The sequence below is a fragment of the Megalops cyprinoides genome, chromosome 11, assembly GCF_013368585.1.
Source record: "Megalops cyprinoides isolate fMegCyp1 chromosome 11, fMegCyp1.pri, whole genome shotgun sequence".
NCBI lineage: Eukaryota > Metazoa > Chordata > Actinopteri > Elopiformes > Megalopidae > Megalops > Megalops cyprinoides.
The window spans coordinates 25,421,556-25,435,496 of NC_050593.1; the positions used below are offsets into that span (position 1 = coordinate 25,421,556).

Genomic DNA, 13,941 nt, shown 5'->3' on the forward strand with positions numbered 1-13,941 from the left:
ATGTATTCTAAGCCACCAATGAATTTTGTTTCCTTGGCAGTAACTGGAACAGTTTAAAGTATGATGAAAAATGAATACACATCAGTTGTATCATTTTACAGCTGGGATCTGATTACACATTCTCTCTAGATACAGCTACTTCATACTTTTCCTGTTTTGAAATATGAACAGATCATGAAAAATGGTTAAAAAAAGCATCATAACAGTTTAGGAGTACATTTGGTAGGTAAGATTGTACCATATGAGTAACAAGTGAATCATTTGGTGGGTTTCAGTATTTTCAGATATAAGAACTGCTCAGTTGGCATATGCTTCTGCCCATGAGCATGCCAAAGCAGGGCACCTGCAAGGCCCACAGAGAGCGCTACAACACAGGAAATGTATGGAAAGATTCTGACTGCCTCTACACATGCTGACTGCTGAAACCTGATCGTATGTGGTCTACGTGGCTCTGTGTGGTCACACAGCGTACTTATTCCAGAGGGGCCTTGTAAGGGAATTCCAGTGGCTTACTGCAAGTGTCACTTAAAATCATTATGCAAAAGGTCAATTAAAGAAATGGATCTCAGCTTTCAGCAGAACTATTCGATAATTGGGTTTTACAGGGCACTATGTTTGAATTTACAATGGAAAAATGCTTAAAAATATTCAGATGGAGATTTACTAAGAAATAAAGAGCTGGTAATAAATTGAGGGTTTTATTCATTGGTATACAGTGGCACAATTGTATATAAATAAGAGCATCTGTCTCAACAGTGATCTTAAAAAGAAATTATTTTTTGATGTTGAAGTTTGGATCCAACAATAACGTACAGCTGGTTCTGATTTTCAAATTAAATTCAAATGGAGCAGACATCCAATAAATAAAATATTTAACATAAAAAAGAAGATATCTATACAAGTTTCTTTATCCACAACAGAAACATAAAAATAACCATATTTTCAGGTTGTGACTGAAAAGTGTAGCCCATTTAAACAATTTCATTGCTGGGTGGTTAATATTTAAAAAAAAAAGACAAGAATTAAAGGGTGGGAACTGGTATTTTGGCCCTGTCCATACTCTCACTGAACAAACTGCTGAGGATCAAAGGTTACAGTGCACCCCTCAGTAACCATAGCCTTGGTGATAGCCATCCTGATAGCCATCGTGGTAACCGTGGTGATGGTAACCATAGCCGCCATACTCGTCCTCAGGACAGCGCATGCCGAGAGATTGCTGGATCGCCATCTCCTGTCTGCGCAGCTGCATGGAGTCCACCAGGTCGTAGATAATGGCCATGGACCACATTGGGGAGGGGTACCAGGACTTGACGTTGCCATCCTTTCCTACCAGCAGCATGGAGAAATACTCCGGGCTAATCTGGAAGTAGTTCCTGATGTCCCTCACAAGGGAGGCCGGAATGCCCTCGCGCTCCACGGTTGCGCTTCCTGCAAACGAGGGAGGTCAGATTCCGTCACTCGCACATCTGTACTGTGCTTTGCAATTACTGTGAGCAGTGTGAGAAAACACTGGCAAAAGATGAAAGCAGGCTCTCTGCTGAGGAGCTCAAAAAGTAGTAAGCTGCACACTGAACCAATAACCCATCAGTGGGCCTTTGCTATGCTTTACAACTCTGATCTGGCCAAAAAAAGCCCGGAAGGTGCATGCTTTGGACGGAGGTGTGGGCAAGTCCATATGTTGCTCTCAGAAGTGGTTGCTTATTCTACATGGTTGTGAAAACACTACTGATCCTGCCGCAGCCACTTCATCAGTTTTTGTGATGTCTCCTGAATAATCCTTGCTTTGATTTAGCGGTGAGAGTAGCAGTCGGCAGCCTTCAAACGCGCTGATGCAGTTCTCTGAAAAGAGAGGAGGACCCCACTTCCTGCTGCTGTACAGCTGGATAAGCACAGCGAGAACACCTGTGGTTGGGTCACCTCGGAAAAAATGTTTAATCTCCCTTTCATTTTTCTATCCCTGCGATATATCATTTCCCGGTGCGCCTTCTGGTGATCTCCCAGATTACTGCGCATCTTAAAAGCAGAATGGGAACCTTAAACGTCTCTAACTGGGGCCGCAGCTGTGTACCTGCTGTTGCACGAGTCAGCGGGACCGACCCACGTATATGCGCATATATACGCGTATATGCCGACATGCAGGACCACTCATCGGCCTCTCAGCTGCAGAGCGACGCACAAGGGGGTGGGAACAGGGGAGGGTGAGAACACCTGGCTGGATGCGCATCATATGGTTTGGCTCAGCCCACCAACACCTGCTCAGAATGCAACGTCTCCTCCAGCTGGAGGAATTCCATGTTCCACCAGTACTGTGGGATCAGAGCAGCACGCGATTTTTTGCGTGCAAGTTCACCCTAACAGTCACTAACGAAAGATCGTCAGAAAATTAGTAAGCTAAGAAAGTAAGCTCACAGAGTAAGCTTTTATTTGCACAGTATATACTGCCTTGGGAAATGGGGCTGCCAGCTGCTGTTACATTATTTGCCCAGCAGACAGCCTTATCCAGAGAGACTTACATAGCGTACATATTTATGCAGCTGGTTATGTCCCTAAGCAACACACCCTTCTCAAGGGTACAACAGCAATGTCTGGCAGGTAAACTTAACGACTTTGACCTCCTTGTCAGTGATATCGGACTCTGCGTGGTACTGTGGAGTAGTTCCGTCATTCCATCATTTTTTCCAATTCATGAGAATAAATAAGTATTCTGAATGCACATCTGGAAAAAAAACTACATTACAAGGGAGTGTTGTATAACATGTTTGATAGATTGAGATTTTGCTCCAGCCCAACAATGTACAAACACCAGTGCTGGTATGTTACCTCACTCTACTGCGCTCTGCAGATACTTCAAAATAGTAGAGGAATGTTAACTGTACCCCTGAGGGAGACAGAAGGGACCTTACCATTGATGGGGTACAGCTCCAGAACCCCACCCATGTCGACCGTGTCCACCCCAACCAGCTTAAGAACAGACACATGACGCAGGCCTAGGGGAACAGTCAGACACATTAACACACAGACAGTACAGTAGAGACGCTGTATTAGAGGCTTATCCTGGACCAATCCAGTGCTTTTCAGAAACCTTCACAAAGATGAAAAGCCCATCTGTTTTTCCAAGCACTGCATGCTACCAAGAATTCAGTCACAAGGTGTCAGTTTTGTTTCCCCCTTGCCCATGTTTCCACTGTTTGCTTTCCAAGATTCTCTCATCAATAAAATCCTCACACAACGTTGGTGATTACAACGGACACTTCAAACAGCTGTACCAAGAGACCCGTTTTTCATTGGGAAAACCTTATATAATTATGGTAGATTTAAACATTCTCATTTAGAAGTGGAAATATTGGACCCCAATATTTCAGTAAACAGAAGAAATACTCTTGCAATATGCAAGTGGAGCCATTATAAAAATATCTAATATACTGAGAGGAATACCAACAGGCTCAACCTTCTCATGGCTTTGAGCTGAAACTAATAATCAAGCATGTTTGTATTTGACTGGAAAGATTCACATAAGTGGTCTGAAGTGCGGTCACAGATTCTACGGACAACATGTGCATTTAAGGTACACTGGGAAGTGTAAGGCTGAATTTCAGGTTAGAGAAAGATGAAGAGATGCAGCCATTTAGCCACTATCAATGAAGTCTGAACACATTTATAAACACATTTTAATCTATGTGATTTAATCCAAAATGACTTTCAAACTGAGATGCTATGACTAAGTAAAATAAAGTCAAGTTTAAGGGTTTTTAAGGTTCTGTTTGAACTGCAAAAAACTGCTAATCCTTGCTCTACAACAGTGCTTGACTCCTGGCAGAGTTCTGTGGTTGTCTAGGCTACTGGAAAAAGTAGCAAATATCCCATCTGACATTTGCAGTTTCCCACAAAAAGGTTTTTCACAAGGCAATGGCTCTGCCAACAGCATTATCTCGGATCCCTACTGCGCTCATCATTTAAAAATGTAATAAGGGTAAAAATCATCCTCAATGAGGATTTACAATACGGTTACATTTTGAGTCTTAAGCACCGTGAAACTACTAAAGAGGTACAGTCTCCTCTGCCTCTGCTGTCTCACACAGAGAGACGACCAAAGATAATCTGGGGTCCTGCACTAGGTTTCCAAACTGCTCCCTACACTGGTATGGAGGAGGTTTTATGCACAATGAGCCTATTGTGATCACTTCACTGTCAACAGTGATAGAGAGTTCATACAATCTCAAATGTCAGGGGACCTGGGTCTTTTAGTTGAGTAGGGGCTGTAGATGGGGCGAATGAACCATCCAGTTATGGAAAGTCATTAGCATCTCACTTGACTCTCATTTGACTCACGTTGGGTACATGAACTCACCCAGATTGCAAGCCTGACTGGTCAGGGCGTAGAGCTGCTGCTGATAGGCCCATTCCTCATCATTGGGGGCAGATATTATGAACAGCCGCCGTCTCCAGCGGAACCTGAGGTGACAGTCCAATCAGAGAGAGCCATGTGCCACAGCCAATCACAAATTTTCTCTACAAATGGGAATCCCATGAGTACCCCCTCAAGGCTGCTGAACAAGGGTATTATGATTAGGCATTCTATACATGTGTAAAAAAATAGTACAACAGAGTCCATCTTAGGAGCCTCATATATTCGTGTTGGATTGATTGAGAATGTGAGTGGTCTCATCTGATTAAAAATAAGAATGTCAAAAGCAGGTAAACAGACACTAAATATCGACTCTGGCAAAGAAATAATGTATGTTCAAATATAAAATCCAGAATTCAAGGAATACATTTTTAATAACGGTCAATATATGGTGGATATAAATGAAATCATACCAATTGTTGCCACTCATAAATTGTGAAATGAATTATAATTAAATATAATTTTACATAGGTACAACTACGTGTCAGAAGCAGTAAGACCAAGTATATAACACACTGTATGTGGCATATTCTGACATTCTATTTCAGATTTCACAGTTTACCAAACATTTACAAGAGAACTGACTGGATAGCCTAAATATATTATGTTCAACTTAGATCTGTTTTTCACCCTGTCATGTCTTTTTTTGATTATGCTAGATTCCAGCATCTGGCTTCTTTTTTGTTTCAGCTCAACAGCATGCTTCCAGTCAGTGCATGTTACTATCAAAGCAGTCTACGGTGAAATATGCCAATCACACAGCTCATGTCTCCACTCGGTCACCGTCATACTGTCCTCTCCGTGCTCCATACCAATATATGTATATGTAGACAGAAATTACAACTGGATTGTTCTCACTCACTGTTCAGTTTCCACCTGCATGCAATATGAAAAAGTAAGCTATCAGCCAATTCATTTCAGAAAAAATGTGTAAGGGAAAATAATCAATTACAGAGCAAGAGCTCAGAGCTGCCAGAGCTGCTGTGAGAGATTCTGCTGTATCGTCACTGTCCAAGATGGCAGCCAAATTCAACTAGTAAATATGGCATAGTGGCTACAGTACTGAAATGTGGAGCTTAGGGCTGTCAGCTCTAATCTTTGGAAGGAGACTGTGGCTCTAACCAGTACAAAGTAAGATATTTAACTCAGTTGCTCCTATAAAAATCCAGGTCAATAAATGGGTTCCAAAATGTTAAAGACATACAATTGTTGAGTCACAATGAATGAGGGTATGTTCCAAGCCAATTTAATGAAAACAGCGTTTAGATCTCAGTTCAAACCAAGGTAGATAGACTTGCAAGGGAAACACATCCTTCTTGTAGGCATGCTACTCCTCTGGTAGGCCAAAGCCATCACCTCTCCACTGCAGAACCCACTGAATCTGAAGCCGCAGTACCTTGAGAGGAAATTCTCTAAAGATCTGGGTTTGTCTTCTTTCTTGCACATCACCCCATCCCTCTTCTGTTGCTCCATCTCCTTGATTCGTGACGAGAACGTGTCGACGTAATCAAACACAGCCTTCATGGCAATAGGCACTTCATAGAATTGCTGCAGAGAGCACATGAAAAGGGGAACAGATTTTTACACAGGGCACGTAGACATTTGGGAAGATTTGTTGATAGTGTATGAATCATTATTTGGAAACTTGAATTTGACATGAAGTAACTCATAAATTTTACATGGAACTCCAAACAGGTATCAGCTACTACAGTTTCAAAAAAGTTTGTCTTCTTCACAGAGCCAAAAAGAGTTCATCCCAGCGTTCATTTCAAAGCACCACTTACTTTTATCGTCACATTTAAAATGTTATTTTTATCAGTCATACTTCTGATCGTTGTGTGTTTACAGCCTTGGCATCAGACCCCATCTGCTGTGGCAAATAGGATCAGAATAACTGACTGCTATGGATACTTCAAACTTTACTGAGTCCCTGCCAGCATACCTTTTTTATGGCCGTTAACAGGTTTAAACTGCCAGACAATAAACACTGCTGGAAAGATGAACCGCTGTGAAAATGTCATGCAGTACGACTGAAATACAGTTAGCCATGGCAGGCCATTCAAAGCAATAGTTCAGCTGGATTAACTGGATTTGCTGACTTCATTGCAGGCAAAGAGAAGCATCTAAAAACAGTCAAGTGAGCAAGCAAGCAGCGAGACTGACAGGAAGGAGGCCACCCTCTGTTCACCTTGTGACCATATTTGCTCTGCCTTCCATGTGAAAGCACAGAAATAGGGGTTAGGACAGGGGAGTGTGGCGGGGGGGGGGGTGGGGGGGAAGGGGGGGGGGGGGGGGGGCATGTGTGGGGGCACCAACCTTCACTTTCATGTCGAAGTCGGTCAGCACCATGTAAAAATCCTCGTATGTCATTCTAAACTCCTTCCGTAGCTCGATGATAAGGTCCTGGTTCACAAGGTCCTCCTGCTTTAAGCCTTTCATAGGTTTGTCATGCTCTGTCACAAAAAAGTTCACATTTTGTCAGCTAAAACATTTGCTAAATTGCCACTGCCACACAAAAGATCTTTCTACATGGTGCCCTGCTGTTAGGGTCAGACACCCCCCCCCCCCCCGCACCACACATATAAACACATTTTATATCTTTGTTTTGGCACACCCACAGCAGGGGGTGGATGAATTTCATTTGGGGGTGAAGAAACCTTTGAATGGTATCAGGTTTGGAGTGTGAGCTGAGGACTCACAGAAGCCTTGCTTGTTTTGCATGCAGGATATTGGTATTCGGATGTTGGTTTGAAGGTATTTTTGTATGAAAGATTTTCGAATGGCTTCGCCATCTACCAGTCACCACTATTGCGGTCCTGTGTACAAATACCTGTTGGACGACACAGGAATTTAATTTTACGCAACACAGATAGCTATTGAGCCACAAAGTCTATTCTAGGGTTGGCAACAGAAAACTGGAGGTGTTCTGATCACGTTTTTCTTCTCCTGTTTGGGAGCGAGTTTCTAATTTTATCATTATTTTTTGCTCCCTTCGTAAATAATAACTGCTGTTTTGCTGAAATAAACTGAACCGGAGTAAACAGGAACACAGAAGAGCTCCTCCTCCTTGTTAGTCCATGGAGGCATGGAGCCAGAGTTGGCCCAGACCGGAATGAGAAACCGAGCTTTCCTCTTTATAAGAGTCAGTCCTCCCTTATTTATTTACTCCCAGGTTATGCAGGTTACACCTCAAAACACCACATCCATTCACGTGAAGATTTAACTACCCAACAGGATAGGTGGAGCTTGGGTTGGTGTGAAACAGACCCCAACATCACAGATATGTACATACTGTGGGTAACTGGGCACCTCTCAGCTGGAGAGACTAAGGCCTCTCTGTTCAATTTGACTGCGATATACATTGCCCTTGCGGAGTAATTTTATTCATTTATACTCATAGTGTGCAAGAAACAAAATGCTAATTTACCTAAATTTGTCTCTGGAAGACAAACTGTACTGCAGTAAGAGTGGCCTGAGACAGATGTGAGCACAGCACCTCACAACAAAGGTTTATTCAGTGCAGTGAACTAAAAGCACAGTGGGGCAGCAGCCTTAAAACAGATTTTTTATTTGGATCATTCGGAACCACAGGAATTTGTCACTGTGATTCCAAACAGACATTGCCCATACAAAGAGTAATAATGCAGATCCACTGTCTAGTGTCATGACCTTAAGGAATGAGTTTCTCTGACAGGGTCTTCACATTCTGCTTAACTCCTCAACCCTTAATATGTTATTTATGCTTTACATCATGCTATGATGCTCACAGGTAAGCAAAAAAGTTTGTCAAGACCTAGATGAAAACTGTATGATTGATTAAAAAGTATAGGCCAAGGCACTGTAATTACTCCACGCCTGAGCCGAGTATCCAGAAACCCACAGGAAATGAGTCCACACTTCCAGAAGGCCTCTGTTGTGCTTCTGAAATGCACTGTTACCCATCACACTGACAGCACCAACCAGTTTCCCACAATGCTCCACATATGCAAAGGCGGGCTCTCATTGGTCCAGCAGAGACTCTGGCCAATGTCTGGGCTTCTGTGTTCATGGAAGATGAGGTCACTTTGCATTGGACTGCCCAGCTCTTTCCATTACAGCTGTGCTGAAGGGCTTCCTGTCTTTCAGAACGCGTGTGACTCAGAACGGTGTGTGGAACAAAAGCGTAATTTGTGTCTGCTTTAGACACAGCCAGGAGTGCAGTCATTTCATATCATGCTCCAGCATTCCTGTCAAACAGCTAGAGATATGTATTAGATTGATTTCTACAGTAGTTAAGCCTGACTTAGACAGAGCTTTCTTAAGAGAGGAAACCATATCAGTACCAAACCGAATCTCTTACTCATCTTTTCAAACTATATCTCTAGTCTACCTTCCTCTCTATCTATCTCTATCTATCCTATCTATCCCTATTTTCTAAAGAAAAAAGCACTCTACACTAGTTTAGCTCTTAACTCAGTATCTTACTGACCTCTTGTAATACTTCTTAATAACTACAAGGCGATGGGTAAGAGAGTCTGCTAAATGATGTAATGTAACGTAAATGTAATGTACTGCCTGTGAGAGTCACTCACCGGTGTTGTGCATGAATGCGTTAAAAGAGTGTGTTCATTGAACGTGCTCATTTTTCCGGTGAACGGTGAACTTGAATATATCCGTTTGCAACTAAAGAACGTGAACTTGAGCTCGTTCAGGTTTGCGCGAGATTCAGAATCCTTGGGTGTGTTAAAGTTACTGCTTGATGAATAAACATGGGCGGCGTTATTCCATACTTGAGACATTGAACTGGGACTGTGAACTTGTTCAAAATTCAAAATTGTGAACTATGAACGTGAACTTGTCCATTTTAATCTGTGTGAACTGAACTTTGAGCTAGCTCTTGTGAAATGTGAACTTGCACAACACTGTCACTCACAGTGTCTATTAATATATACTTAACTCATTTAAAGGTTGTCATCACACAATGAAGGAGAAACTTGGCTGTTAATAAACACAATTTCTCTGTTAAAAATACAACTTTTACCCTGAAATGAGCAATATTATACTATTCTGTTGCAATGAGACCCTGATAAGTCCACCCATTATTGGTCTAGAGAGACTAGAGAGACTGTTTGGTGAACAAACTCTCCAGTTCTACAGTTTATCTACCAGATGTAGAGGAAGCAGACTTTCACTTGTCTGGGCTGAAGAACTACAAAGGCACTTGTGCCAAGCAAGGGTTGTTCTTCCCAGTCTGATCAGTGGGACAACCCACCCAGCTACTTGAACAGGGTCTATTTTGTTCCATTCTGACTCTAAGTTCCAGGCTTCACTGATGTCAAGCTAAGGTGCCACGTGAGATCACCGTCTGGAAAGCTGCAGGACTCATTTAGAAGTCTGGGCCAAATTTCAGATCAGAGGAGTTTGTGCTTAGGGTATCATGATCTTGCAGATTAAAATCTTTTAATCTGCAACACACCAGAGAGGAAAGGAGGTACAAAAAAAAAAAACTCATGCTGGCCCAACAACACAGCGTTCGGCCACAGGTCAGTTAAGCTGACCAAGTATGGGAAGTTAATTTTGCGTTTCGGAAATGCAATTAACTTTCATCTCAGGGTACCAAGCTTAAGTCAGGCACAAAGGGACCAGCTCAGTGACTTTCAAAGGTCCTGTTTATTATGCTAAGAGGAAAGTTCTGGCGCTGATGGTGATGTGCCTGAAAGCCTTTCCATGACCACACTTCACTGATAAGATGAAAGCTCACCAGTAATGTCACTGATGCACCCAGTACACAGAGGAGTGCATTATAATACTAGACTAGAGGGTTCATATCCACTGCAGAACTCTATCTGAAATGCTCTAATGAAAGGCCAAATTAATGAAAAACACACAAATTCACTAAAAGGCCAATGTGAATCTCCAGGTGAAAAACAATGAATGCTTACCCAGCTGGTAGTGGTCAATTTTCATGGTGCTGTTGGTCAAGGTGCCAAAGATGGTGATGATAGAGACTTTCCTGATGGCCATCTCACACACATGCTCCAAGTACTCATCCCTCTGCTGGACATACATGCTGTTCTCCTCATGAGGAGAGGTGATCAGCTAGACAAGAGATTTACATTGGACAGACTAAAAATAGGTAATACCCACATATACAGCACTGCTACTTTCAAAGGTTTACATTCTAAACGATCCATATTCTTTATGGAGTTATCACAGTTCTTAAAAAGGTGTAAAAGGTTATGTGTATATCTACACACTGAAAGACTTTTTTCATGGGTTAGGGGTTCATTTCATGCTTAGTGTGCTATTGCATAAGGAGGCACTAATCCTAACTTCAGCGAGCAAATGGCAAACTAACAATGATGTTCATCCACAAATCCCCCATTCCACCACACAATCAGGTCATTTATTTCAACATTTAAAACATACAAAGATATTGAATCTATCTGGATGACTGTGTACTCTGTCAGACCGACACTATTCTTTGAAAAGCAGGAATTAATTCATACTTACAATCAGCCGTCTTCTATTTTCAAAGTAGTCCAGGAAGGTGGCCAAAGTGCCCTTGGGGGGCAGTGATTTCTTGGGGGGCTTCTGGAAGTCATCTTTATCCCGGTTCTTGGAAGACTTCTTTCCAGTTTTTTTGTTGCGATTTTCTCCCTTCCCCTCTTTAGCTGCCTTTGTCTTCTTATCTGGTTTATGCCTTCTGGCCAACTTCTCTGTCTTGTCTGACTTTTTCTTCTTCTTCTCAGTTTTGTCATGCTTGCCTTTACCTCTCTTTGTGGGAAAAACTTCCAGCTCGGTTCCTTGCGGGTCTCCAGCTGTAGGCCCACCTCCGTCATACTTATCCTCATATTCATTGCTCAGCACCTTTCCGCCATTCTTTTTCTTGGGTGGCTTGGCTTTGGCAGGTTTGTGTTGAGTCGGCATGATAACGGCTTGTTTCTGGCTGTAATCCTTTTTGTCTGTTCGGTTGTCTCCATAACGTCCAGTGTAGGCTTTGGTGTAGTACTCAGTGGGGGGTGTAGGATAAGGGGTTGTTTTGTGGCGGTGTCTACCCTTACGATGGTCTTTCATAGGAGGGTAGTGGTGAGGTTCAGCTGTTGTTTTGAGAGGGGGAATCCAGTGTGGTGGTGTCTGGACTTTGCTGGGTCTCTGGGTTGTAGGGGGAGAAGTGGTGGTGGTAGTTGTTGTAGGACGGGTGGTGGTGGTGGTTGTGGTGGTAGTGGTGGTTGACCGTGTGGTTGTGGTAGGGCGTGTGGTTGTGGTGGTAGTTGTCGGCCTTGTCGTTGTCGTGGTTGTTGTTGTAGTGGTGGTGGTCGTTATCGGGGCAGGGGTGGTCTGAATGGGTCGGCGCACAGGGATACGCACCTCCTTCCTCTCCGGCTTCCTTTCTACAGGTATGTCCACTGGAGCGTTTGAAATGGAGGTCCCAGTGCCACCACCTTCCACAACCTGGCCCTCAACGCCTGCCCCCTTGCACTTCTGCACAAATCCTTTCTGCCTGGTCTTTTCCAGCTTTCGCATGGGTGTCTGGTCGATCACCTCGTACATGGCCTCCAGTCTGACCGGGTAGGGGTATCGCTCCTCCACCTGCAAGGTCTTCCGCAGCAGCACCATCCCAAACTTACCCTTCTCCAGCTTGAGGAAGTTCATCAGCCTGGGGATGAGGGCTGTGTCCAAGGGCTCCTCGATCACTTTGCCCTCGTTAGTGATGCGGCGCACTTTGCCCCCCATCTCCCCCTCCTGGTGGAACATGACGATCTGCTGCACGTGCCGCTCGGCCAGCTCGCAGTACACGTCCGGCTTGAGGAGGCTCATCATAAGTCGATAGTAGCCATCTGAGTCGTGCGGGGCCGAGATGACCAACACGCGGTTTTTCCCTGCAAAGCTCGCCAAGAGATTGGGAGAACCTGCTCCGCTTGGCATGCGGACCATCCTGGCACGGGACCCCGGAGTGCCATCATCCTGAACCATGCTGGTTACGCTAGGGCCCCTTTGCTGGTTCAGTCTCCTGCGTTGAGGCATCCGTCTAGTCTGCTCAGCCCTGGTAGAACCCGTACTCTGATCTCTCAGCATGCGGTCATGTCTCCCGTTGCTTCCTGAGATGGCCGCCGAGACAGGTACGGACTGAGCATCACTGCCAGTGCTCTCCCTAGTCGGAGTCAGAGCGTCTGAACGCAACGGCGTTTTGTTTAGTCTGGCGCGATGATAGGGCAGCCGTCTGAGGTTTGCCCGTCTTTCAACCGGTCCGTTCACAGACGCATCTCCTGCCCACGCCTGCACCAGCAGACCGACGGCTACCCAGAGCATCAGTGTCCGCTCCATTTTAAAGCTCTGTCAAAGAAAAAACCCACTTCAAAAGAAAGAAATTCCAAGTGTGCAACATAGGTTTGGGCGTCTTTAGTTCGTATAAAAAGAGATTTTGTCCGGACGTCAGATGGTAGTTGCAATGAGTTAGCTGGTTACACACTAATGTAAGGATTCAAAGTAAAGCTGACTAGTGTCGCGGCAGAATACCTCGCATTAGATAATTACAAGGCACCCGTCCCATAAAAAGACAAAATTATAATAACCACAAGCGACAGTGGCAAACTAAATTTGGAACACCATCATCAAAACAAGAAAAATTGTCAGTTCTAAAAAAAAATCCTTACAGACGTCTTCAACTCCGCAATTACATCCGTCGTTTCAACATCCGCAAAATGCAATATAGACACTTAAACAAAACTGTAACAAAACTGTAACGCAGACCAGTGCTGTCGCTAGATATCCATGTCCGTAAAAATCAAATCCACTTTGGTCCAATGAATTCGCAGTCCGTAAAGATCACAATCGAAACGGAGTGACTTAGAAGCATCGCAATCGTACCCATAAAAAGAAATTACTCCTTTTGCGAATTCAGCAACAAACTAAAAAAAGAAAACGTAAATCATTCTACACGATACAAAAAAAAAATCCAAGGAAACAATTTGCCGCTTACTTTGTCCATCTGCAGCGCGCAGTAGTTCATTACTGTTTCCGGAGGAGAGAGAGGGGGGACTTTATATTAGTCTCCTAAAACGAAGGAAATGTCAGGAAAGCGACGATGGGGGAAAGTCTCGCCTTCCCCATTACACTTGACGCTGTCCCAGAACTGCAAGGAAAGCAATAGCTGCTGTGGCTTCAGTCGGGGAGAAACGCGTACGGAGCTGCCGCTGGAGGTAAAGTTGGGAGAAAACATAGGCGTAGAGGATCTCACGGAACTGTTCGACACCGCCTCTAATCCATGTGAAATGTCCGGTGAAGAGCCTTGTGGTGTTCGTATTTATATCCTTAAATCTTAATAATACACAAAGATGAAAGTCGTTCTGCCGACCACTGCAGCCTCTGGTCTTGTTATTTCGGCGATAACTAGCCCTGGAGTAGCCTAATACGCATTTGTTTCCAAGAGGAAACCTTAAATGTTACAACACTGCAGTTTATCAACGTATTTGAATGATGGTAAAATACACACTATCAAATGTAGTTCAAAAGTTCTTTTTCCCAATTTCTGAGGTTCAGTATCTTTTTTTGAC

General features: G+C 43.7%; 1 protein-coding gene across 1 annotated transcript; it reads right to left on the reverse strand.

Moving 5' to 3' along the window:
• Positions 1-985: 985 nt before the first annotated feature.
• On the reverse strand, positions 986-13,089 carry ccdc80 (coiled-coil domain containing 80). The gene is made up of 7 exons (XM_036540642.1): positions 10,898-13,089; positions 10,327-10,483; positions 6,722-6,858; positions 5,802-5,953; positions 4,349-4,452; positions 2,904-2,987; positions 986-1,428 (listed from the first exon to the last, which is right to left on the reverse strand). Exons 1-7 carry the CDS (start codon positions 12,710-12,712, stop codon positions 1,106-1,108), a joined length of 2,772 nt encoding a protein of 923 aa, XP_036396535.1. The 5' UTR covers positions 12,713-13,089; the 3' UTR covers positions 986-1,105.
• Between the last annotated feature and the right edge of the window lie 852 nt (positions 13,090-13,941).

Coding starts and splice junctions, on each gene's coding strand:
- ccdc80 (XM_036540642.1), bottom strand. CDS start 12,712: ATGGAGCGGACACTGATGCTCTGGGTAGCCGTCGGTCTGCTGGTGCAG. Junction 6,859..10,326: donor AATTGACCACTACCAGCTGG/GTAAGCATTCAT, acceptor TTTTTGTGACAG/AGCATGACAAACCTATGAAA. Junction 2,988..4,348: donor CAGTCAGGCTTGCAATCTGG/GTGAGTTCATGT, acceptor CTGTTCCCCTAG/GCCTGCGTCATGTGTCTGTT.